At 59.4% G+C, this 23,324-nt stretch overlaps 1 protein-coding gene across 2 annotated transcripts in view; it reads right to left on the bottom strand.

The window, feature by feature from the left end:
* Positions 1 to 269: 269 nt before the first annotated feature.
* The window catches only part of Adap1 (ArfGAP with dual PH domains 1), a 25,360-nt gene continuing 2,305 nt past the window's right edge, over positions 270 to 23,324 (bottom strand). Inside the window, exons 2-10 of one of the 2 annotated variants that reach the window (XR_782452.3) lie at positions 20,914 to 21,005; positions 15,060 to 15,142; positions 7,155 to 7,267; positions 5,841 to 5,987; positions 3,816 to 3,899; positions 3,443 to 3,505; positions 2,977 to 3,048; positions 2,522 to 2,764; positions 270 to 2,384 (exon numbers count right to left, since the gene is read on the bottom strand). Coding sequence is in view for 1 of the 2 variants with exons in the window: in XM_010635543.3 (XP_010633845.1) it covers positions 2,356 to 2,384; positions 2,522 to 2,750; positions 2,977 to 3,048; positions 3,443 to 3,505; positions 3,816 to 3,899; positions 5,841 to 5,987; positions 7,155 to 7,267; positions 15,060 to 15,142; positions 20,914 to 21,002 (909 nt within the window). In the remaining variant the exon portion in view is untranslated. The remainder of the gene's footprint in view (positions 2,385 to 2,521; positions 2,765 to 2,976; positions 3,049 to 3,442; positions 3,506 to 3,815; positions 3,900 to 5,840; positions 5,988 to 7,154; positions 7,268 to 15,059; positions 15,143 to 20,913; positions 21,006 to 23,324) is intronic. The other variant, XM_010635543.3, reaches the window with a different exon arrangement.

Here is a 23,324-nt window from a genome sequence, read left to right as displayed (position 1 = left end):
ACTGGTCCTTTCTGGTGAGCTGGGGCTGGTGTGGGCTGGCTGTGGGCCCAGGTGGGTGGGCGCAGCAGTGGGGCCTCTCTGTGCCCAGCCATACCCTGCCCCGGGGAGGCCCAGAGCCTCAGTGCTGGGTGTGGCTGAGCCCAGGAGGAAGCGTGTGCCGTGCTGTTCACTTGGATCTGTCAGGTTGCATGTGTGTAGATGATGTGCCAGTGTCAGGAAGGTGGCCGAAATCACTTGGCTATGATTTTAGAAATACATGTGTGATTTTATTGAAATCAAACCCGCCAGGTGATGTGTGTCACAGCCCCAGAGAGCAGGCCTGTGGGGTGCAGGCCACACCAGACTTCCCTGGGGACAGTGTCAGGGCAGCCCTGAGGGGACTGGGACAGTGGGGGAACAGCCATGGAAGGAGCCAGGCGGGGTCCCCAGGCCCGGGCTGGAGCACCCCATTCTGCTAAGATGCTGGTTTTGAACCCATAAGCTACATCCCACAGGTGATGTACTGGGGACCAATGTAAGCAGAATTCAAATTCCGTTTGTGGAAGCACGCCTGTCCATACCACCTTTCTACAGGTGACCTCTCTCCTCCCACAAACCTCAGGAGGCATCCAAGTAAAGCGCCAAGTTTATTGTGGCATCGGTGTGCTTGCGACCGGGTGGCAGGGAGACAGCACCACACCTAGGCCCTGGTCCAGACAGCAGTGCTGCATCGCCTGCTGAGGGCCTGTGCCCAGAACCCAGTGACGCCTTTCCGGGGGCTGTGGTTTCCAGCAGCCGCTGAACAGTTCATCTCTCCAGCAGTTACAGACATGTGCCGTGCTTTCTTTTAAAAATGTTGCCAGTGTCCTCGGTAGAACACATAGGTTCCTGTGCACATAGCCATGCACAAGGCAATGTGTGTGTACGCACAGGTGAACACGTGCACAAACACTGCCTGCACACCGCACGTCCACAGTGGAGGTGTCTGGGCTGGCCCTGTGGTGGTGCAGACACAGGGCTTGGGTCTGGTTTCTGACCCAGGACTCTGCATTGGAGAACCCGGCCAGCATCTGCAGAAGCTGCAGCCAGTCATTTTGGTGAGCACTGCCCCAGGTGAACCCCAGTCATTGAGGAGGTGGGGGTAAGGGGACTGCCAGTGTCATCTTTAGAACAGCCACATGGGGGACCCCAGATGGGGGTTGGATGGCTTCTACCTCCCCAGACGTTTCCTCTGAGAAACAGCTGCAGGGCCAGCTGTGCCCCCTACCCTTGCACCCCATCGGAGCTGCAGACCTTGCCAGAGACCCCAGGGCTGAAGGCTTTGGAGGGCCTGCCAGGAAAGGGGCACCCCAGGGCCCTGCCACAGCCCTTGAAATAGCTAGGGCCAGTGTGGCCACTGTGGCCCTGGGAGTGTTCCTGTATGATGGTCAGGTGCCCCCAGCTCAGGCCCAGGGAACATGGACATTGGAGGCCCTGGGGTCCAGCAGGGGTCAGGCTCCATCTTAGGCCTACCATGGCAGTCTGTCCTGCTCTACCCAAGTGGAAGCTGCCAGCTTGGCCCCTCCCCACCTACACACAGAAGGGACCATGCCAGAGCCACACTTTATTCCAGGACGCGACGTGGGCGCAGAACACTAGCTCAGGAGACTTCCCGCAGCTCCCCTGGGTAGGTGCATCCCCACTGCATGCTCCACCCTGACTATCCTGGGTGACCAGGATGCAGCATGGAAAAGATCAGGTGAGAAATAAATACAGGGTGGCTTTAACTACTGGCCTGCCAGCAGCAAGCAGGGCCCAACTGGGGCACCCCGCCCAGGGGATCAAAAACCACAAGGCCAGGGCTGGTGGGCATGGGTCACTGACCAGGCCAAGCACTGAGCTGGGCACTCGGTGCCTAAGCACGGGCCCTCCCGGCCAAGGCCAGGCACCCAGAGTGCTGGGACTCCAGCGGGCAGGGCCTGTGTGCACACATTCCCTGGAGGACCCGTGACCAACACATAGCAGGTGCTCAATTAAATACTTGTTGAGGTGGGAAGGGGAAAGGACGCATGCGGCAGACCCTAGTCCCCAGCAGCCCAGCTGAGGTCCCATTCCAAGACCTGACATAACCTCTGGCTGGGCTGGGAACACAGAGTTAGTGGGGCCGCTCTGGCTGGGGGCTGGGGGCTCAGGTGTGTGGGTCGGCCAGGCTCTGTCAGCAGCAGTGTTGACGGGGCCGGGGTCGCCTTCGATGAGGTTCCAGACTCATGTCCTAGTGGCTGAAGCTCAGGCCCTACCTGGCCACGCTGTGCTGCTACAACAGCAGGGCTGGCTGGGGCTGCTGGCCACCTCCTTGCCAGCCAGTCATGTGAGTCTAGGGTCCTCGGACGTCTCTTGCTAGGGCTTATGCTTGAAGTGGGCTTCCACTGCAGACGGAGACAGGTGTCCACCCACATCAGGGTGGACACTCCTCCAGGCTCTCCCAAGCCACCCACCTGACCCCCATCCAGCACAGAAGACTGGCTGAAGGGTGCAGTCACAGCCTCCCTGTGCCTGCCCTCACCTGCATACTCCTGGGGCAGCATGGGCCTGTCCACCACCTTCTGGAAGGCCTCTACCCACTCCCTCCGGTCTGCCTCCGTCTCACAGGTGAATAGGAACTTGCGGTCCGGCGTGACAATAGTGATGCCGTGTGGCCAGTGGTAGCCCTGGGTGGATGGCGGGAGCCCCTCCAGCACCGTGTAGCCGCTCTCCTTGCTGCCAATGAAGACCTCCCCTCGGGCGAAGGCATCCTGCAGGGGCCAAGCTGGAGCTGGGAGTGGGCACCTCCTGTCCCTGGAGCCCACAGGCAGGGAGGGACCCGGCAGGTCTCCAGGGCTGCCTCTTCATGTCCATTGTCTGTCCTCAGAGCTGGGTGTGGCCTGGGGCCAGGACCCTGGGAGATGAGCCTCCCCCTCATCAGCAGCAAGACCTGCCGGCTGCAAATCTCCCGAGGGGCGGCAGGCAGACCCTCCTTACCAGGGGGTCCTTGAAGTACATGAGCCTCCGGTCATCCATGGTGAACCAGCGCTTCCGGAAGCCTTCTGTTTGCTGTGGTCACAGAGGGCAGGTGACCAGCAGAGCCTTCGCTCACTTGTTCACTTCCTCCTCAGGCCTCACTAGGCCATGCTCCGCCCACCACCCAGCTTCATAGGTCCCACACCTGCATCTCCGCAGGAGTACCTGTCCCACCTGTGGACCAAAAGGCTCCCTGTGGGGGAGGGCAGCCAAGGCGTGGTCTCTGTCGGCCAGGCACCCCTGGGGACCTACTCAGAGCTTGGCCACTCAGCATGGAACTTGGGAGGGAGCTTGTGCTCCACCCCATGCCTCACTGCCCTGCACCTTGCCCCAACCTGGCTGTGGCCTGCAGCCCCACCCCAGGAAGAAGCAGGAAGACAGTGGACCTGGGTGTGGCCTGGGCAGCCACCCACCCCTGCAGACCCACCTTGGGCCCTGTCTTCTCCATGTAGCCTTCCTTTAGGTAGTTTCGGGACAGCTTCGGCACCAGCTGGGGGGACCGAGTGGTCAGACAGGGTGGGGGGCATCCGGCCTGTCCCCTTGGAAGCTGGGCTCAGCCCCCCTGGGGTCAGGGGCACCCACCCCGACATGCTCCATCCCACATCTGGCATGGCCACCTGCCTTCCTCCCTCACCCTGCTGCCCACCCTTTCTGTCCACTGCACAGAGGGTGACTGTGGTCATTTGGGGGCAGCTGGGACCACATATGCCCTAGGTCATCCCAACCCACCCTGGGGGGCACAAGGGCTGAGATGCTCACACCCCCACCCCAACCGCTGAGACCTCAGGGAGGCCACTCACATCCACGTCACTGGCCCCCGGGAAGGCCACCTGCAGGTAGTGGAAGCGGGCAGCCCGGAGCGCGTTGAACCAGTCCACCATCTCCTGGGGACGGGAGGGCCTGTGAGCCGTGGGCTCTGCTGTCCCTCCAGGTCACCTGTGCCCCGCAGGGTGGGGGCTGCCCTGGATCCAGACAGCAAGATGGCCCTGGGTAAGACTGGGGAGGGGCCTGGCCCTGGCCAGCCTTCCTGTGACCACCATGCTGGTGGGGACTCTACTCGGGCACAGTTTGGTCTGGCACCAGCCCTGGCTCTCCACTTCCCAGACCCAGTGCCCATCTGGGGCTGTGCCTCCTTGGCCAGCTATTCCTGACTAGGAAACAACCTGGAGCCCCTGGTCCCTGTGGAGGGACCCCTGTCCTGCCCCAACTCCGGGCTGCCCACTGCTCCCCCGCCCTGGCATTTCGATGCTGTCTGCCAGCACCTGCCCCGCTGTCCAGCAAAAGCCAAACACCAGATACACCTGGCCATTATCAGCACCTGATCCTCCCCAAGGGTCCCTGCTATCCACCTGCCTTGTGCTGCAGACTCACACGCTGGCCTCTTACTGCCTGTCACCCCCGCCTGACTTCGGCATCGTATCATGGCTTCCCTGTCTAAAGGTCACAGCCCTCTCTGGTCCTTTCCTGCCAGCCCCCAATGTGCCCTGGCTGCATGGGCCAGGTGGCCTGGAGCAGCGCAGATTGCATGTGCCACTGCCCCAGCCCCAGTTTATCCAGTGCCCCTTATTCTGGAGTTGACATCCTTATTCTGGGCCTGACATCTCTGTCCTGGCTCCACACCACCCTGTGAGGGAGGCAGGCCATCCACTGCCTCAAGGGCCTTTGCACAGGTGCTTTCCTCACCTGGATGTTACCCCCACCCCTTCGCTTGGGTGCCCAAGCCTGCCTGCCTTACCCAGGGTGTCTGCTGACATCACTGCCCTGCCTGCAGCCTTCTCCTGGCCACAGCACAGGAGGGAGCCACAGCTGTCCTTAGAGGAAGGGACTGGGCCCCAGACCCCAGGACCGCAGGGAGATGTCCCACAGAGAAGACCGCAGGCCACGCAAATGGAACCAGCAGCTAAGAAACTAAGATGCTTTTCAGGGATAAGAAAGCCTTGAAGAATAATCATGAAACAAGAACAGCCCTGAAACAGGAACTGCCTGGGAACTGAAAGGACTCTGCAAGGGTAAAAGTTGGAGCCAGGCATGGTGGTACACACCTGTGATCCCAGCACTCAGGAGGCTGAGGCAGGAGGATTGCAAGTTTAAGGCCAGCCTGATCTATATAGTGAGACCCTGTCTCAAAAAACCAAAGCACAGTGAATGTGAGAGCAGAACAATCAGAGGGCACTTGAGGGAATTTCCCAGGGAGGGAAAAGAGAGAAATGAGAATAGAAGCCAGATGGACATAAGAACTAAGAGCACTGCTGACTGACAGTACTCAGGAGAGAAGCAGCACTTGATCAAGGAAATGCTCCTGACCTCATCTACCCAAGGCCACTACAGCAGAACTGTCTGAGCCACATCGTGAGCTGTGCAGGGCTCAGGAGGGAGAGTCAGCCGGCCTCCACGCTGTGGCAGACTGTCAGACTTGCCCGGGCCCTGGAAGGCCGGCCCCATGACAAGACGTGCAGTGTCCACACAGGGACCCAACTGTGACCCTGGAAAAAAGCATGCATGCAGGAAGGGAAAGCGGCCACAGTCACAGTCACGGGCATCGTGAATGCGGCACGGGAAGGTGCTGCAGGCTGACAGACATGGCTGCTGTCCGACATGGCTCTGCCGCAGCACGGCCTCTGCAGACGCCGCTTCCCAGTCTTACCGAACAGCCCTGCCCCACACGCTTCTGACAAAAATGACGGCCCCTGGGCCAAGGAGCCCAGGACAGCACAGGCCCATCGCCTGCGGGGTGCCCTCCTGCACTCCAGAGATGATAGTAGGCAGCTACAAGGCAGGGCCTGAGGGGCTGGAACCCACCAGGTTGGCCCTGCACCCGCGCCCACCTTCCCATCCTCGTGGTAGACAAAGATATTGCGGGTGCTATTGTCCTTCAGGTAGGTGACCTGCAGGCCATGGGGGTGGCCGATCTTAACTGGTTGGAAGGTTGCATTCAGGTGTTCGATCTTCATGATGGCCTTGGGCTCCTTGGCCTGAAAAACAGGATAATTCTGAGCCCAGAGCAGGGCCTGCCGTGCAGCTGAGGGCAGAATGGACACAGTGGCTGCAGGCAGCCTCTGTGGTGTGTGGATCAGGCAAGTTACTGAACCCCGCCAAGCCTGTCTCCTAGGAGCAAAGAGGAGCCCACCCCCCTGGGGGTGAGGAGACTAAATGGCCCCGTGGTGCTCTCCACCTCTGGGCTCTGTCCGCATCCGTGCCATCTGCCCTCCCTCTACAGAGCCTTGGCCAATGTGCCATCTGTGGTATGGCCCTGAGGTCCAACAGGGACAAGGAGCCAGGCAGAGACCCATGCGTCATGCATGCCTGCTTCACAGAGACCCTGCTCAGCCAGTGCAGTCTCCTTTTCCCAGACCACTGCCCCAGGCAAGCGGGGTCCTTCGGGGTCCTCCTGCTCCGGGGACCCATGTGACCAGGACCTCCCACCCACTCCACTCTGCTAGGCCTGAAGTCAGGGTACTCTGGCCACCCCAGCCCTGGTGAGGACACAGATGCCAGCAGACCACCCACTACCAAGGCTGGGTAGGAGCATGAGGACTGAGGTTCTATCACCATCACCCAGAATAGCCCTGGGACCCAGGATGCTCTTGTTGGATCCTGGAAGAATGGATGATGGAGGGCAGGCCCTGGGGTCCCCAGCCAGAGCGCCTGAGCCCAGGGGGCGACCTCTTGCACCAAGGGTCCTAGAGCAAGGGCATCAACACAAGTCCTGCTGAGGGCAGGCTGGGATGCTCCTCCTTGGGACAGGTGTGGCAGAGCAGGGCTCACATCAGTGTACCTGACCAGGCCACCTGAGGTCACCATGTCCACTGCTGCCCTGTGCTGGGGCCGGAAGCGAATGGCCTGGGCGAGTGACTGGGCCAGGGCCATTCAGCGTGTGTGCTAGGTGGGGAGGTGGCCAACTGAGCTGTTGTCCGTCTGCCTTGGGCCTGGGCATCCCCACCAGGGAGAGACTGCCCACCGTGTCCCCAGTATCACCTGGTCCAAGCGGTGGGTGTGGCATCCCACTATGTGCATGGGGGTGTTCCCTCCAGAGCAGTGTCCCCAGGGGTGGCTCCCATCCAGGGACCGACACCCCAGAGGCACTGGGTGGAGGCGAGGGACACCTCAGGACGCCCCACCCTCGCCTGTGCCTGGCTCACGTCATTTTTGTTGAAATACTTCAGGGCCCCTTCTCGCTCCGTCAGCACAAACTTTCGGCTTAAAAACTGCCCGTTGTCCCGGCCTCGCTTCCAGAGAAGGCCTTCGCGGTACCCTGAGAGAGAGAGTGGAGATGGTGTCAGCCTGAAGAGGGGACAGGGAGGGACTGCCCCCTGGCGGGCTGAGTGAGGTCATCCTGCTGCCGTGAACTCCCACGGGTGCTGGCCAGCCACCTGCTCCCGCCAGAGGCTCTGCAGACATGGGGAGGAGGGGCAGCAGGTGGCCTAGGTCACCCAAGGAGGGAGAACAGAGGGACCCCCCCATCCCCTGCCACCCATGGTGTCCCCAGGCTCTGCCTATTCCAGGGCTGCTCCTCTCATGCCCTGCCTTTGCAGCTCTTGCCCTGTGGCCCCGCATGTGATGGAAAGGGCCCTCCAGGGTTGTCCCTGTGCCTCCCTCTGGGCCACCGTGGGACCCTGGGCTGAGGCCTTCTCGCCTCCCTCCACTGCCCTTGTGTCCTGAGGTGTCACCACCCACAAGGTTGAGTGAGGTGGGGAAACCTTGGCCAGCAGCCACAGAGCCATGTTTCAGGCACTACTGGGTCCGGCACCAGAGACCAGGCACTGTTTTCTCTGCTGTCTGATACACACGGCTGTAAAGAGGCGGCAGCCTGGTGTCCGGAGGGGCAGCTGGCGCCCTGGGGGACAGCCCTCGCCCCATCTCAGAAAATAGCCAGGCTTGTTCCCTCCCCCAACGACTCAATGGCCATGGCACCTCCAAAGCCCGTGGAGAGGCTAACATGTGCCTGTATCCCTCCTCCCCCTAGCCATCAAATGTCCTGCAGTCCAAGTTGGGCCAAATTGGAATGTCTGTTGACTGGCTAAATGAGCACCTAGCTTGGTCAGGGTTGAGAAGCCCAGTTGTCTGCTTCAGTGTCAGGACCCAGCCACTTTGGGATGGTGCTTGCCTGGCTGCGCGTTGACACTAGGGAGTTTGGGGGTAACAGTGTCCTCAGTTGCACCTCTTGGTCACACAGATGGCAGGGCCTGGGTGACACTGAACACACCATCTCATGACCAGAACCCCTGAGGCACATCCTGTTGTAAATGAGCCATTTAGCAGATAAACAGGGCACAGACCAGAGGAACCAATACATGGCCCCTCTACAGCCCCCAGCACACCAGGCCAGCACTCAAGCCTGGTAAATGCCAGCCCCTTGCCCTGCCATACCCATAATGCCCAGCAGATGGCAGCAGCACCTCAGGGAGCAAGCAGGCACAGGGCAGGGCCTGGGTGTAGGCTCCCGCTGTCCCCTGCCACCCTTAAGGGGCTCTGTGAGCAGGACCCTAGGACCCTCAAGGTCCAGACGTGGCTCAAGGCCATAGGACAGAGGGCACCAAACAGCCATCTGCCCTTCCCAACAGCCAGCTGCCGAAAGCTTCAATTCAGCACTGTGACAGCAACTCAAGTGATATTTTTGGAAAGTGCTGGCCAGGGTCCCTGGCTGGACCCCACCCTGCTACCTCTCAGGACCTTAGGCTCCTTGGTGACAGGGAGTGCAGGTGGCTCAGAGGTGAAGGGCACAACAGCAGGGCAGGGCCACACTCAGACCCTCACACCCCTACTCCAGAGGCCCACCCACTAATGCCCGGCTGGCCCGGAGCAGAGGTCGAGCAGTTCTCTCTTCACAGGGACTGGACTCCTTCCATGTGCTGGGCCCAGGATCACTTTCTAGGGAGCGGGGTCCACACCACAAAAGGCTGAGATGGCAACAACCCAGTGATGGTTCTCTATCATCAGTCATAACCATGACCCACCCAGTGCAGGGACAGCAGCCACACCAGGCACAGCCCCTCACATGGCCATCCTGCAGGGCTGCGGGGACGGAAGGGCAGGGTCCTCAAAGGGAGGCTCATCACTTCTTTTCTTTTCTTTCTTTTTTTTGGGCAGTACTGAAGTTTGAAGATTGAACCCAAGACCTCCACACTGAGCTACATCTTCAGCCTTTTTTATTTTGAGATAGGGTCTCACTAAGTGTCTAGTTTCCTTGCCTGGGTTTGAATTCAAGATCCTCCTGCCTCAGCCTCCTGGGTGCTGAGATTACTGGCCTGCAACACCATGACAGGCTCAGGCTGGTGGTTTGTTACACAAACACAAGAGCTTCCTGGTAAAAATCCAGGAGGGAAGACCATGCTTGCAGTAGCTGAACACTAATGTTCCCAGTGACTTCACTCTTGATCCACACAAAATGGAGATGACCTCATGTCCCTCAGTTAGGAACCGAATACCAAGCAGCTCCCTTATGCCACAGAGAGCAACCTGCAGCCCGACTGCAGGCTTAGTGAGAGAAGCCGGCCGGGGAGCTGCAGGCAGGATCCCAGTGGCGAGTGCCATGAAGGGCTTGCGTGAAGCTTTAGGGTTCCATCTTCATTTGTCTCAGCTCCCAGAACTGCACTCTGAATAGGATATGCAAAGCATATCATGCCGCATGTATATAAATTGCACATTATATTTTAGAAACCAAGGCAGGGAACCCGCACAGCCTGGCACTGAGGGGAACAGTGAGGCTGGGCGTCTGGTGAGGGCCAGTGTGACCTTCTGTGCCCTGGGCCCTTGGAGGTCCCTGCAGGATAGGTGAGGAGCCCCCGACTCTCCTGCCAGTGGGCTGCCCCATGGACAATGGACATGGTACCTGAGGAGGCCCTGTCCCCCTAACCTGGCTTCTGGCTTCCCACCACTGCTGCCTGATGCCAGATCAACCCAGAACTCGAGCCATGCCTCAGGGACTCCGGGAGCCACAGGCTGAGTCTGTGAGGTTGCTGGGCTCTGCCCCTCCCTGATGCTGCCCAGCTGCCTGGGCTCTGTCCCTGCCATCTGAGGCAGGGCCTCTGGGCCCCTTCCACATCCCACAGGATGATAAAAACAGGCACCCACCCTTCAGAGGATGCAGAGCCCACGCCACTGGCCAGCTGGGATCTCGAAGTGAAATTAAAGGTCTGGGGAGAAGAGGGCTGTGGATGGCAGAAGGGCCAAAGCTTCATGGCAGGCCGTCCTCTGAGCTGGCTGTAGATGCGGAGGTCTCCTTAGTGTTTGGCTCCCACAAAGCCAGGGACCCAGACTGCCTGGCCCTGCAGTCACACAGTAGATATGGAGCCAGGGGCTCACCATCCAGCCCACAGCCCCTACTGACACCGCATCCTGGTTGTGGCCCTCCTTGGGTCTCAGGTCTCTGCTAGCAGACAGACTCGAGGGGAGGAGGACTGGATGGACCTGGATGGGCCTATGGGCCAACAAGACCCTGGATGTGTCCACTGTGCCCAGTTCAGCTTGGACACAGCCACACAGCCCCACACTACAACTTCAGCACCTCACAGGCCTGAGGGCGGACAGCCCAGGATCCCTGGTCACTGCCCAGCCCTCCCCAATGCTCAGGGACAGTGGGATGGGTGTGAGTACCACCTCCAGGCCCTTCCCACCACATGGCCGGGGAAACGGGAGCTGGGCAGGGTCCTGTCCCTCACCCAGGTCCTATTTCCCCTGGGACTGCAAGACTAAGGTTGGGGGAGGTAGCCACCCTGGGACATCCCCATCCAGTACAACCAGGCAGCTGGGGTGGGTCCGTGGTCAGCCAAGAAGAGGGAAGGGGGGCGGGAGGGACACTCCAAGGACCTGGCTAAACTGTGGGCAGGAAGCCGTGCCTGATCCCTGACAGCGTGGGCATTGTCTGGCCCATGAAAGGCCACCATTGAGGCCCAGCAGAGGCAAGGAGGCATGCCTGGGGAGGGAGCAGGGCCCTGTCACAGGGTCACCCCAGAAAGCAGGGCCTGGGAGGGACAGGCAAGGACCCCTCTATACTATAGTGTGGGCGTGGTGCCACCAGGCTTCCAGGTCTGCAGACTGCACGGGGATAGAAATATTTTGGGCTTCAGAACCCCCAGACCTACCACAGGGTCCAGTCTACCCTTGGAGCAACCCATCAACTGTTCCCTCAGCCCCAGCCAGGAAAGGGAAGCCCATACCTGGGGCACAGTCCTTCCCAGCAGCCCCTGTGGCTGGCAGGGTGTGAGACTCCATAGGCTACTCATGGCTGCCTGACCCCTTGCCCAGGGCCCCTCTCCTTGTCCAACCGTGGACAGTGCTGGCTTCCCTAAAATCAGACCATCCCAAGCCCCATCTGGGGGCATGATGTGCTCAGGCCCTAGGCCTGCCCAGCTCCCTGCTGCAGGGTGGAGACAGCAGCCTGACACCCCCAGAGTGTGGGTGGCTATAGGCCGTGGGGACCTCCAGCTCCATGGGGCTCCAGCAGTAGAAGAGGTCCAGTTGGAGACCTGCAGGACAGTGTACCAGGATGCAGTCAGTGGCAACTAGTATTCTGGGACCCCTGCCGTCTGGCATCTCCATCCAGCACAAGACAGTCCTGTTTGATCTTCTTTTGGGCTAATTTTAGACTTGAAGGAGAGCTGCAAAAATAGCACATGCTACAGCATGGACAAACATTGTCCTCCATGATGGAAATTAGAAGCAGGGGCCTCTGTCACCTGCCTCCATCATGAACCATCCAATCTGGTCATCTGTGGGGACAGAGCAGGAGCAGCTTGGCCAGGTCGGGGTCTCCTCCAGGCCGTGAAAGTCAGCACCACTCAGCATGCTGGACACTTGAGGGGGGTGAACTGCAGAGGTGACTGCGTGACACTGTCACCACCAGTCCAAGACCACAGCGGGACGGAAGCTGGGGCTCCCTGATAGAAGATAACAGGCCTCATGATGTGCCCCTCTCCTGAGAGTTCAACCCCCTGATGTCTCTCTCACGATGTGGGTTCTGTGACCTAGATGTGTGGCAGAGGGCAGCTGTCACCGGGTCAGCGCTGCTCTGTGGGGGAGGTGACAAGAACTCTGCAGCAGTGTGGCTCTCCCTGTGCTGGCCAGGTGCCCACGTTGCTGACACACAGTGAGGGACATCCTGGGACTCCTCCAACCTGATGTCACCCGCAGCCTCTTGGGGAAGTCTCTGGGCCAGGCTGGCGGCTGCTTCTCCAGAGTGCCTGTCTGGCGTCAGTCTGTGCACACGCACTGTCCTCTGCCTCGGCGATCTTCTGCTCCCTCATTTCTTCAGCACTTAGCTCTGGAATTCTCTGGAAGGAACAGCTGTCCCTCTTTTCCCCTGTTGAGTCTAATTGGTGTAGACAGTGGATACTTATCTTTACAGGTTATTAATCCTCAAGTCAGTCCAGCTCCAGCCACCAGGAGCGCCTGGTCTCCTGGGCCCTGACATGGGAGTCCCAGCCATTGCTCTGCTGGTCAAGATTGCTCAGCAGGTGACACAGGCCGGGCATCCTTGTCCTGCTGTACCCCAGAGGGTGGCCAGGGTCCTAGCCTGTGACAATACCTCCCACCTAGGCCAGGAATTTGGCTCAGTGGTTCCGCCACTTGCCTCGCAAGCACAAGGACTGGAGTTCAAACCCCAGTACAAAAAAAAAAATACCCCCGACCTTAACCCCAGCACAGCATGTGGGCCTCCTGACCCTGCAGCCCCAGGTTCTGGCTCATTCCAGGCCAGGCTGGAAGACCTGCTTCCTATAGTCCTGGGCCTGGTCTCCTTTGGAGGTGCCTTTCCTAACCCCTGCACTTCCTCCTTCTCCACAAAGGACTTCTGCTTTTCACAGCAGCAGGCAGGGCGGGGCACTACCACACTGCCTGAGAAAGTGCTCTGTGGCAAGCACCGGGTGCCATCACCAGATTCCCCACGGCCAAGGCCTCAACCCACTACCCAGGTGGAAGCCTCCTCCTGGGGGTGGGGTGGAGCATCTGATGCATCCACCAGGGCCTGGATAGTTGGGGTCTGGGTACAGGGGCACCAAGCCAGTTGGACAGTTGTAGGTCAGGGAGAGACGCCTGTGGCCCCTGCACAGGCTCTGCTCCTGGGAGTTAGGCAGGGAGGGTCTCACAGGCCATCATCTCCCATGCAGGGAAGGTCACTGGTCATGTGACTGCCCTGTGTCTAGCCTCCCCACAGGCCCTGTCACTCCGAGGGGCTACCACAGGGGCGCATGGGGCAGTGGATGGACAGAGGGCCAGGAGCTCCAGGTCGCTAGGGCGGGAGACTCAATGTGTCTGAGGGAGGTGTGACGAAGGCTTGCGTGGATACGAGCCCCGAGGACACCCAAGACTGCTCCACAAGTCCAGTGCATTGCTCTGGGGTCCCAGAGGAAGTGGGTTGCGTGTAGGCAAGGCGGGCCCCAGGGTGTCACACAGGCCTGACATGCTCTTTCCTTCTCTTGTGGACACACGGCCTAGCCATGAGGAGAGTGAATCTGCATCTGGGTGGCTGCTCACTGAAGCAAGGCAGCCACTCTGAGAAGAAGGGCAGGAAAGATGCCCACCGCCATGAGCAGAGCACTGCCGGGAGATCCGGGCCACCTCACAAACGTGGCCACTGTCCTGGGCTTTGGGTTAGCTGTACGGCAGAATGGAGGGGTGCCACTGTCCTGCCTCAGATTACACCCCCACGTCCTGCTCCCAGCCTCACCCACTCAGATGCCTCAATGGTTTCTCAGAGCCAGGGAGGTGGAGGAGAGACCCCAAGAGTGTGGCATAAGGAGCCTGGCTCCCTGACCAGCCTGGTACCAGGGCAGCAAGGGCTCCGTGTCCTCTTGGCTTACGTGAGACATCATGGTCACCAAATACCATTTTAGGTGTTTTAGGTGACTCCGTGCTACTTCATCCTACCTCCCTGGCACAGTACAATCAGTGCCTCTGGCTAGTCCAGAACATCTTCATCACCCACAAGGGACCTGGAGTCTCCCCTGTGCCCACAGCTACTGATCTGTTTCCGGCTTTGGTATGACCTGCCCTGGGCTCTTCATGGAAACAAAACCACAGCACATGGCCTTCCCAGCCTGGCTCCTCTGGCTCAGTGTCCATGCTGTGGTATGTGCCAGCTCTGTCTCCTCCGTCTGAGTGACAGTCCTTGGTAGCAGTGGACATGGGGTAGCATGGACATTGGTGTGACAGAGTTCGGGATCCATTGCACCTCAGCCAGATGCTGAGGAGCAGGCACAGCTGCTTTCATCTGAGGTCAGCAGCCAGGAGGCCAGGCTGACAGCTCCCCACAGAGGGGGCAGGCCCCAGGCAGCAGGTGCTCCTCTGTCCCATCTTCCCAAATCCACCAGTGCTGACTTTAGCAATATTCAAAACCAGGCCTTGTCACTTCCCTGGCCTTGGTTTCCCTTTCTGAAGCTTGAGCTTGTCCCTGTACGGGTCTCAGCTGAGAGCCATGCTAGGGTGAGGCAGTGCTGAGGTTTCCTGACGCAGGGCTCCCCCAGCCTGGCCCCAGGGGACTTAACCTGGGCCTTCAAGGAAAGGTAGGGGGCATCTTTGCAGGTCCCAGGCTGAGGGTACACAGGAGGAGGGCAAGCGGTGGCCTCTGGGGACTGGGCAGGACAGCTACAGTGAAGGCCAGCAGAGGAGCCCCCTGGCAACTCTATGGTGGTGAGGCCTCCCAATCTCCAATCTCTGGGGAGGAAGAGACGCTTGAGCCCCGATGTCCGGAGCCCTCTAGCCCAGCCAGGCTGAGTCCACTGGACATAGGACCTTAATGAGATCCAGGGTGGGCCTGGGGCCACTGAGTACTGGGGAGACTGAGGCTGAGGGTGGGGTCAGGTATCCAGGACCCCCAGGCAGCTCTATGCCCTGAGATGTCCTCTCCACAGCTCTACAAAAGCTCCAATGCCCTAGGGACCCCAATGGCACCCAGCAGACCCAGGGGAGGCAGCTGTACCCTCTTTGTGGCAGGGTGCTGACCCTTGTACTCCCACCTGGCCTGGGGTGGCCTCAGCCCTGGGACCACCAGGAGCTACAGGGAGGGGGACTCAGCTCTGTGAGGGGTGGGGACAGCGCCCCGGGCTCACCTGCAGAGTAGGGCTCCTGCTTCTCAAGGAGGATGAACTCCTGCCGCTCGTACTTGGCACGGACCCATTGCTCCCGCAGGAGCCTGCGGAGAGAGGAAGGGTTGGCAGGTTGACCCTGATCCCCACATTTCCCATCCCAGAGGAGGTGAGCAGCTTCTGGCAACTGCCACAGGGACAACCTGGCTCCTTCCCGGACTCCCGTCTCCCCAGGAGCTGCCTCCCAGTGCTCAGACCAAAGGCAGGTATGAGGAGCCTCCAATGTCCCCATACAGTCCTTGGGGACAGTGTCACTGTCTGACCCCAGCTTCATCTGCCTCCCCCACCCCGCTGCCCAACCTGGGCCTCAGTTTCCACCTTGGGCTTCCTCTTCCCAAGCAGGGTCTAGTGTCCCACCCAGGGAGGCCTCCATCTTGTGACCTCAGCACCACAGCCCTGCAGTTCGCTCTGAAACCCCAGGTCCTGGCACCGTCCCTCAGCCTCTCTGGTGGGCACCGCCTCACTGCACTTCCCCCGAGCCCTCTGGTCAGATGGAAATAGCGTCCCAGCGCTCGTGCCCAAGGTGCCTCAGAACACAGGGCAGCCAAGCTCACCCCAACCCTGGGGCCCCAGGAAGAAGTACTGGATGAACACTACATCCTAGCTTTGTCCCCAGAGCCACCGCGGCCTTGCTGCTTCTGGCACACATGAAGCAGACCACCATCATCACGGACATCACCCGCGGGAAGCTCGAGGTAACAGGGATGCAGCTGCTTTGTCTGGAGGTTGAGTGCGGGTGAGGGCATCAGGCCAGGTCTCTGGAGGCGGGGGACACCAGTGGTCACTCTACTGTCGGGGCTCTCCTTGCCACAGACATAATGTTTCCAACCCTGCCATGTGTGTCTCTCAGTGTCCCTCTCCTCTCTCTTAGGAAGTCACCAGCCGGCGGTGGGGCCCCATCCTATTCCAAGGCGAGCTCTCCTCATTCTAGTTACTACCCTGCAGACACTGCTTCACAGCACAGCGTGGGGCACACACAGCTGCTGCGGGTCCCCCACCCCCCAGGTCCTATCTGCAACCTGGATATAAGACACCCCATGCCGAAGGGGTGCAGTCCACACACAGTTGCCCTGGGTCTCCAGGCCCACCCATCACCACCTTGACAAGGTCAGGTGCCCACGGAGCCTGCCTCAACCTGGATCCTGCCCTGACCCTGGGGCTCCCTGAGCACCTCTTACACCTCCACAGCCAGCACCCTGCCTGATGGTGACCGAGTGGGCACAGTGTACAGGGGCCAGAAATGGAAACCCACCTAGAGGCCCCAAAGCCCCTGCCCATCCACTCCCTGGGGTCTGTCCATGTCCCGAGACTCAGGTAGCCAGACTCACCCCCCTTCTGAGCTGGGCAGGTGCTTGTTGAGGCCATGTCCTTAGGTCGGATGTGCCCTGGAGCCCACTGGCCATCACTGCCCCCAGGTGGCCTCCAGAGCACCTTCCTCACATGCCTAGGCCTGGCCTCATCTGGCTCCATACCTGCTGGGTGGCCCTGGTGGCCCTCATAGCCTGCACACACCTCAGCCTCTGTGCCAAGGAAGGGGCAGCACCCTGTTTTCCCCATGAACATCAGCCCCCCTCCCCTCTGCTGGCTTCTACCATAAGATTTAGGACATTGTCACAAGTACCCTGCCAGGAGGCAGGAAAGTCAGGCTTCGGCTCTCCAGGAAGTGACCCCATGCCAGCATTCTGGTCCTTGAGGCAGGAGGTTGCAAGTTCAAGACCTGCTTGGGTAACTGAGCAACTTAGCAAGAACTTGTCTCAAAATAAAAAATAAAAAAAAGGGCTGGAGATGTAACTCAGTGCAAAGGCTGTCGGTTCAATTCTCAGTAGTGCAGAAAAAGAAAAGCGAGGGAGAAAGGGAGAGAAAACAGAAAAAAGAACATGACGCCACGGCCAGCACACCCTTCTACTCTGGGGAAGCCCAGGCCGGTGGTATCTATTTTTCCCTTTCACTTTGGGAAAGCACCACCGTGCAGCCTCTACCTCCGCCGCCCCGGATCAAAACCCCAGGTCTCCTGCCCTGTCACCCAGGGCACCTCTGGGGCTGCTATGGTCTGAACTGTGCCCCGTTAGAGTGCTGAACAGGCACCCTAACCCCAGGACCTCAGAATGTGGCCTTGTTGGGAAGTGGGGACTGCAGTCGGCCTGCCACTGTGGACCCCCAGGCCTGTGTGACCAGTGTCCTCACAAATGAGAAGAATGGTCCAGACACAGAGGGGCGACACTGTGAGCACACAGCAGAGATGGCCATTGTGAGCCAGCGACTCGGGAGGGGCCGGCCTGACCCAGACTCACCGGGTGGGGCTGTGGGGAAGCCACCTTGAGCAGAGCTGTGCTGGTAAGTTCTCCGCCCGTGTGGAGAGAGGAACCCCAGGGGCAGAGCCACACAGAAGGGGCCTGGGGCTGGGGCTGCAGAGACCCTGCCTTTCTGCTGCTAAGGCTTACGTGGGGTGACCCCTCCTCCCGAGCTTCAGGGGGACCCCACAGAGCCCTTCAGGTGACCCTATAGTAGGCCCCATTCTCCCCATCTTGAACCTGGGGAAACTGAGGCCTCAGGAGGCAGGCACAGTGCCAGTCCTGCATGGAGCATGCTCTGTGCACCCTGGAAGCAGGGTAGAGGAGCTGGAACCAGGGCTTCCCAGAACTGGCTCCTCTCCAGATACAAGAGCAGGAGCCACCAACAAAGACGCCACTAGATACCAGAGGACCTGCACCTCCAACCTAAGCCTGGTGGGCTGTGGGCTCCAGGACACAGAGAAGTGGATGCCCTGGACTTCCCCCGCCCCCGCCAGGATGGCAGGGAATGGGCCACCAGGAAAGTGCCCTTCTCACTGAGTCCACTGTGGCCAGAGCACAAGGCTGGACGGTGCGGCTGCCAAAGCTGCCGCCATGTGCGCCATGCCCTGGGCGGGCCACAACTGTGGGGGGACTACCTTGACTGACATCCTGGCAGGGCCCTCCCTGTGGGCTTGCCCTGGGCATCGGCTCTGATGAGGTGCACATGCTGGGGTCCAGCGGCCTCTTTCCTGGCCATCGAGACACCAGCCCTGGCTGCAGCCTGGAGCCTTCACCCACTCACCTGACAGCGCCAGCCCTCTGCACTGCCCTGCCACTCCTCAGCGCTCTACAGTATGCACAGCACTCACACCGGTGTCACCTTACAGTCACAGAGCTCCCGCCCTCACTCCTACAGCTCTCTGTGCTCAAACATCCCGCCTCCAACACTGTGCTCTACAGTTTCCACAGTGCGAACGTCCTCCACCTCCTACCACTGCACAGCACCCACAGCTTACGCTTCCAGGGCCCTGTCCTCCTGCCCTGCGTGTGCTCTGGCCCCGCTCAGGCCGAGAGGTGCAGGGAAGCCCTCATGCAGACAACCAGGCTACAGAGTAGCCTGCAGAGTGGTGACAAAATCATGCCCCAAAATAGCTGCGCAGCCATGCAGCCAGCACCCTGACTCATACTGAGAGCTGCAAAGAGGCCTGCGGGGGTGGAAGGCTGGGGGTGCTGGTCCAGGGGCTGGGGAGGGGGCCCTGAAGACATGGGCAGCCAGGTGAGGGGGATGCACAGAGGTGAGGTGTAAGCCAGGGTCTCAGCCTCCCCTCCCATGAAGGGGCCAGCTGGACCAGCTCCCAGCTCCGGAAGGCTTCCCAAAGACACCTGCCAAGAGCCTAGCAGGGCCTGACACACGGTGAGTGTCTTCAGCAAGGAACAAATGAGGTCACAGGCCACAGCCAGCCCCCTCCCTGTCTGGAGGCCCCACCTCCAGGCTTCCTGCAGACCAGTGACAGCCCCCTGATGGCGTGCCCTGCTCAGGGAGCTCACCCTCCCAGGTTGGCAGAGCGCAGGTCAGGGTCAAGGTGGCATCTATGGAGGCTCTCTGTGTGGAGTGGGCTATTTTCCTGCGGACCTGGAGGCAGACGTGTGAGGTCCTGCTCTAACGTAGTATCGGTGGACACAGTACTACCGCCAGGGGGATGAGTACCCAATGGACACAGTACTCAGCGGGATGCAGTTCTGTGCCTAGCAGGACACAGCACCATGCAAACACAGTAGCACACCCAGAGGAACACAGTACCCAGTGCACCCAATAACATGCAGGACACAGGGTACTGCTGCGGTTGGGGCCCCAGGGAGCTTGGGGTCACAGAGTCAGTCAAGGAATGGTGCTGAACACACCTGGGTAGGGCCCAGGTATGACTGGAAGCTGTGCCTGGGAAGGAGGTGCTGGAGCCCTGGAGAGTGGCCTCTCATCCCCACCCGGAGGGGTATCCAGTTCTTACTCTGTTTCCAAGAAAGGGAAAGATTGGGGAGGTTGGGCAACTTGCCCAGAAACTCAGGGGCTGAGGACTAGGTCCCCGCCTGCCAAGTGCCCCCTGACCCTGTCTGGGCGGCCCATGCCTGGCCACAGGATGTGGACTTCAGGCTGGGGTCCCTGGTCCCATGTTCTCTGGGAAGGGTGCTCAGCCCCTCTGGGCCCCGGGAATAGCACGTCATGAGAGCTGGCTTGAGCAGCTGTACAGCCCTGCGAACCCATGCTTTGGCTAAGCAGCAGGGGCTGCCAGCCAGCAGGGGAGGGGCTCTGATCCATCCCAGGGACCCCTGCTTTGGGAAGACAAGGGAACATGGATATCCTGGTGGGAAAGCCTGGGAGAGCAGGGACAGGCTTGGCGAGGAGGCTTGGATGGTTAGGGAGAGAAAAGGAGCTGATGAGTGATGAGGAGAGAGAGCCCAGGAAGGCAGCCAGGGCAGGAGATGGCCAGGAGCTGAAACGGGAAGAGGAGGCCAGGCCCTAGGAGCAGCCATGGGTATGGGAAGGGTCCCACGGAAGCCCAGGCCACTGAAGGACCAGGTGGCCCAGGGCCATATTCCCACCTGGTTCTGTGCCTGATACAGGTGGGACCCATGGCAGCTGGAGCCCCAGCACCCTCACCCGACATCCCAAGCTGTCCAGAGCTGATTGCCTGCGCCAGGCTCCCAGAAGTCATACACCCAAGTGCTCCAGCCACAGGGAACTGCAACAGGAGAAGCCAAGGAGGGCTGCGCTTAGCCGGCCAGCTGGGGAGGAAGGGTCTCAGTTCCCAGGGCCTCACAGAGCTGGGCCAAGAGTCCGAGGTGTTCCAGGTGGGAGGCGAAGTCTGGCCAATGCTGGGAGAGTTGTCTTCCCCCAGGAAGACACAGGGGGAGAAAGAGGTGACCCAGCCAGACAGAGAACTGGGGGCAGGAGCCCAGAGGCTCTTTGTGGGCAGGAGGAGGGCACAGTGCCATCAGAGCTGTGCTGGCTATTGGTTCTACATCACATTCCCACTGGCTGGACAGATGGGGACACTAAGGTTCAGAGAGTAGTCCCAGTTCCAGGGTCCAAACTGATCCTCACTCTCCCTGCTGACCTTGGGTTGGCTGGAGCCCTGTGGCATTTACCACACAGAATACACAGAGCCCAAAGGCAGACAGACCTGGGTGCCCCTGTCTGGTGCCCTTGGTGTCCAGACAGGGGCACCCAGGTCTATACCCTCTGCAGAGCCAGGGGCCCACATGCCAGACAGCAGTCTTGACCCCTCCTCTCAGGTCACCAGGGGGCACCCAGGAGAACCCTAAAACTCTCCAGGTTCCACCAGGGAGCCCGCTGACCCTGGGTTGGCTGGAGCCCTGTGGCATTTACCACACAGAATACACAGAGCCCAAAGGCAGATAGAGGAAGCAGAGGCGGGTGGCATCCCAGGGCCACAGCCACCCTTCCAGGCTCTCCAGGCCGCCGCCTCCGCCTGCTTGGTCCTCCCAGTGCTGTTCCCAGTGACCCCACAAAGCCTCTCTATACTCACTGGCAGTCGGAAGATGTGGGCCGGTAGTAGAAAGACGGCACTTTGGACTCAAATGTGGCCCTGGCAGCTTCGTTCCCATGGGAGGCCATGAACTGCAAGAGAGGGGATGAGATGGTGTCAGAGTGCAGGGAGGCCCAGGTCTGTGCCGGCTGCAGGGCGTGGTGGGCTGACTCAGGGCACTGAGGGCTGGGCCAGCACTTGGAGGGACCCCTACTGTCCCTGAACACCGTATCTGAGTGAGCGGAGAGGGACAAGGGCCCCACCTCGATGGCACTGAGCCCTGTCCAACACCACCCAGTTTCCATTGCCCGAGACCACTTATCACTGAGCGTCCCCCTGCAGAGCCGGCCCCAGCCCCACCGTGTACCTGCTGCCCATCTCACTTAATTCTCAGGTCCAACCTTAGCCCAGGCAGCAGGCACACAGTGGGCATAGAGATGGCCAAGAGTCAGCCCCCAGACCCAGCCAGGCAAGGGACCAGGAGCAAAAGCAGCAAGGCATGGAGGCCCACTGGAGAGGCCCTCGAATCGGGCAGGCTGGCCATGCCAAGAGGGCGTCCAGCCAGGGATACAGGTGTGAGCCTAAGCCTGCTTCAGGCTGGAGACCCCGGTTTGGGTGGCCAAGGAGCTGGGCCAGGCCTGGCCGCACCCAAAGCCTTGAAGTCAGGGCCAAAGAACACCAAGCCCCTTCCTGCCTCTGCGATGCCTGGGGCTCAGGCTGACAGAGGTCTCTCCCAGAAGACCCCTACCAGGTTCACCCAACAGAAATTGTGCCCTCCAGGACGACTATGTTCTGAGGACCAGAAAAGCCAAAGGAAAGAAATTACACGCAGCAAATCTGCCCAGGAAAGGGTACTGCCAGACTAAATTCTGACGCCCACAGCTTGTCTATATGAAATCTTGGTCCTTTAGGGAGATGGAACAAATACCAGTGATTCCTATGCGTGGCAACTGGACACAATACCCAAGACATGATACAGTAAGACACGGCCAAAGTGTCTGTGGAGAAGAATGCTGTAGGCTCTTAAAAATACAGAAGAAGCCCCAACCACGACACAGGGAGAGGGAAAAGCACACTACACCTCCCTGTTAGTCTACATATTTTTCACAGTTCATCAAAAAATAGCAATGAGGCCAGAGGCATGGTGGTGCACACCTGTCATCCCAGCTACTTAGGAGGCTGAGGCAGGAAGGGCTCAAGTTCAAGCCAGCCTGGGCTACATAGCAGGACACAGTCTCAAAAAATAAATAAATAAATACAGAGAGAGAGAAGAAAAGATGCTCAACATCACTGGCTTTTGGGAACTGCAGATCAGACAGTGGTGACCACCACTGCAGACCCATGAGGACAGGCAGAATCACAGACAGAGAGCAGGGTGCAGAGAACACAGTCCTTGGGCCACAGAGGTCACTCGTGGACATGGGCCAGGAACAGCTTGGAAGTCAGAGAGTTTGCGGGGGTTCCCAGAAAGTCCACTCACTCCAGAGAAAGGAGATCAGCCACAGATGCCCATGGCAGCACTGATCAGCACAGCAGAATGGAAGCAGCCCAGCTTCCAGACAGTGGTGCCTCACTCACAGGGAGGAACGTGTCTGGGACAGCTGTCACCAAAGGCTGCACCTGGTAGATTCCAGTTGCAGGAGCTGTCAGAATGCAGAGCCTTAGACAGGAAGCAGATTCCACTGGGGAGGAAGTGGGGGGCTCCAGAGGGTAGTGGTTGGTGAGATAAGGGGGCAGGAAAGTGTCACGGCAGTCCAGCTCCACAGCCCATCTTAGACTAGCCCGCTCCCCACTGCACAGGCAAACTGAGAGGTATGTGAATTACACCTCAGCTGTTATTTAAAAGAAGAAAAGCCTGAGGTAAACAGGGGCCTAAGTGTGCTACAAACCCAAGACCACAAAAGAAAAGGCTGATCCGTGTGACTAGGTCAATGTAAAGAAAAAATTTCCATGGTAAAAACCACCATGAGCAAAACCGAAAGGCAACCCAGAAGAAACATTCTTCACAAATTTCTCAGAGGGGAAATTTCCCTGATAGTCACAAGCCTCAAGAAGAACGGATGAATGGATAAAGGAAACGAGGTCTATGTACCACACAGTACACAATGGAATATTGTTCAGCCATAAGGAAGAACGAAATGCTGTCATCTGCATGAAAATGGACGGATCTGGACACGATTGCTGTCGAGCAAAATAAGCCTCACTCAGACAGGCAAATATTGCATGTTCTCCCTGATATGTGGAGTCTAAAAGAAATGACAAGAGCCAGTGTAGTGGTGAACGCCTGTAATTCCAGCACTCAGGAGGCTGAGGCAGGAGGATCACTGTGAGTTTGAGACCAGCCTGGGCTATGTAGTGAGTTCCAGGTCAATCTCAACTACATAGTGAGACCCTGTCTCAAAAAAAAAAAA

The sequence above is a fragment of the Fukomys damarensis genome, unplaced genomic scaffold (assembly GCF_012274545.1).
Source record: "Fukomys damarensis isolate Sample0158 unplaced genomic scaffold, DMR_v1.0_HiC HiC_scaffold_17, whole genome shotgun sequence".
In the NCBI taxonomy this organism is placed as follows: domain Eukaryota; kingdom Metazoa; phylum Chordata; class Mammalia; order Rodentia; family Bathyergidae; genus Fukomys; species Fukomys damarensis.
Note: the sequence above shows the minus strand (reverse complement) of the source record. Positions and strands in the feature narration are given on the sequence as shown.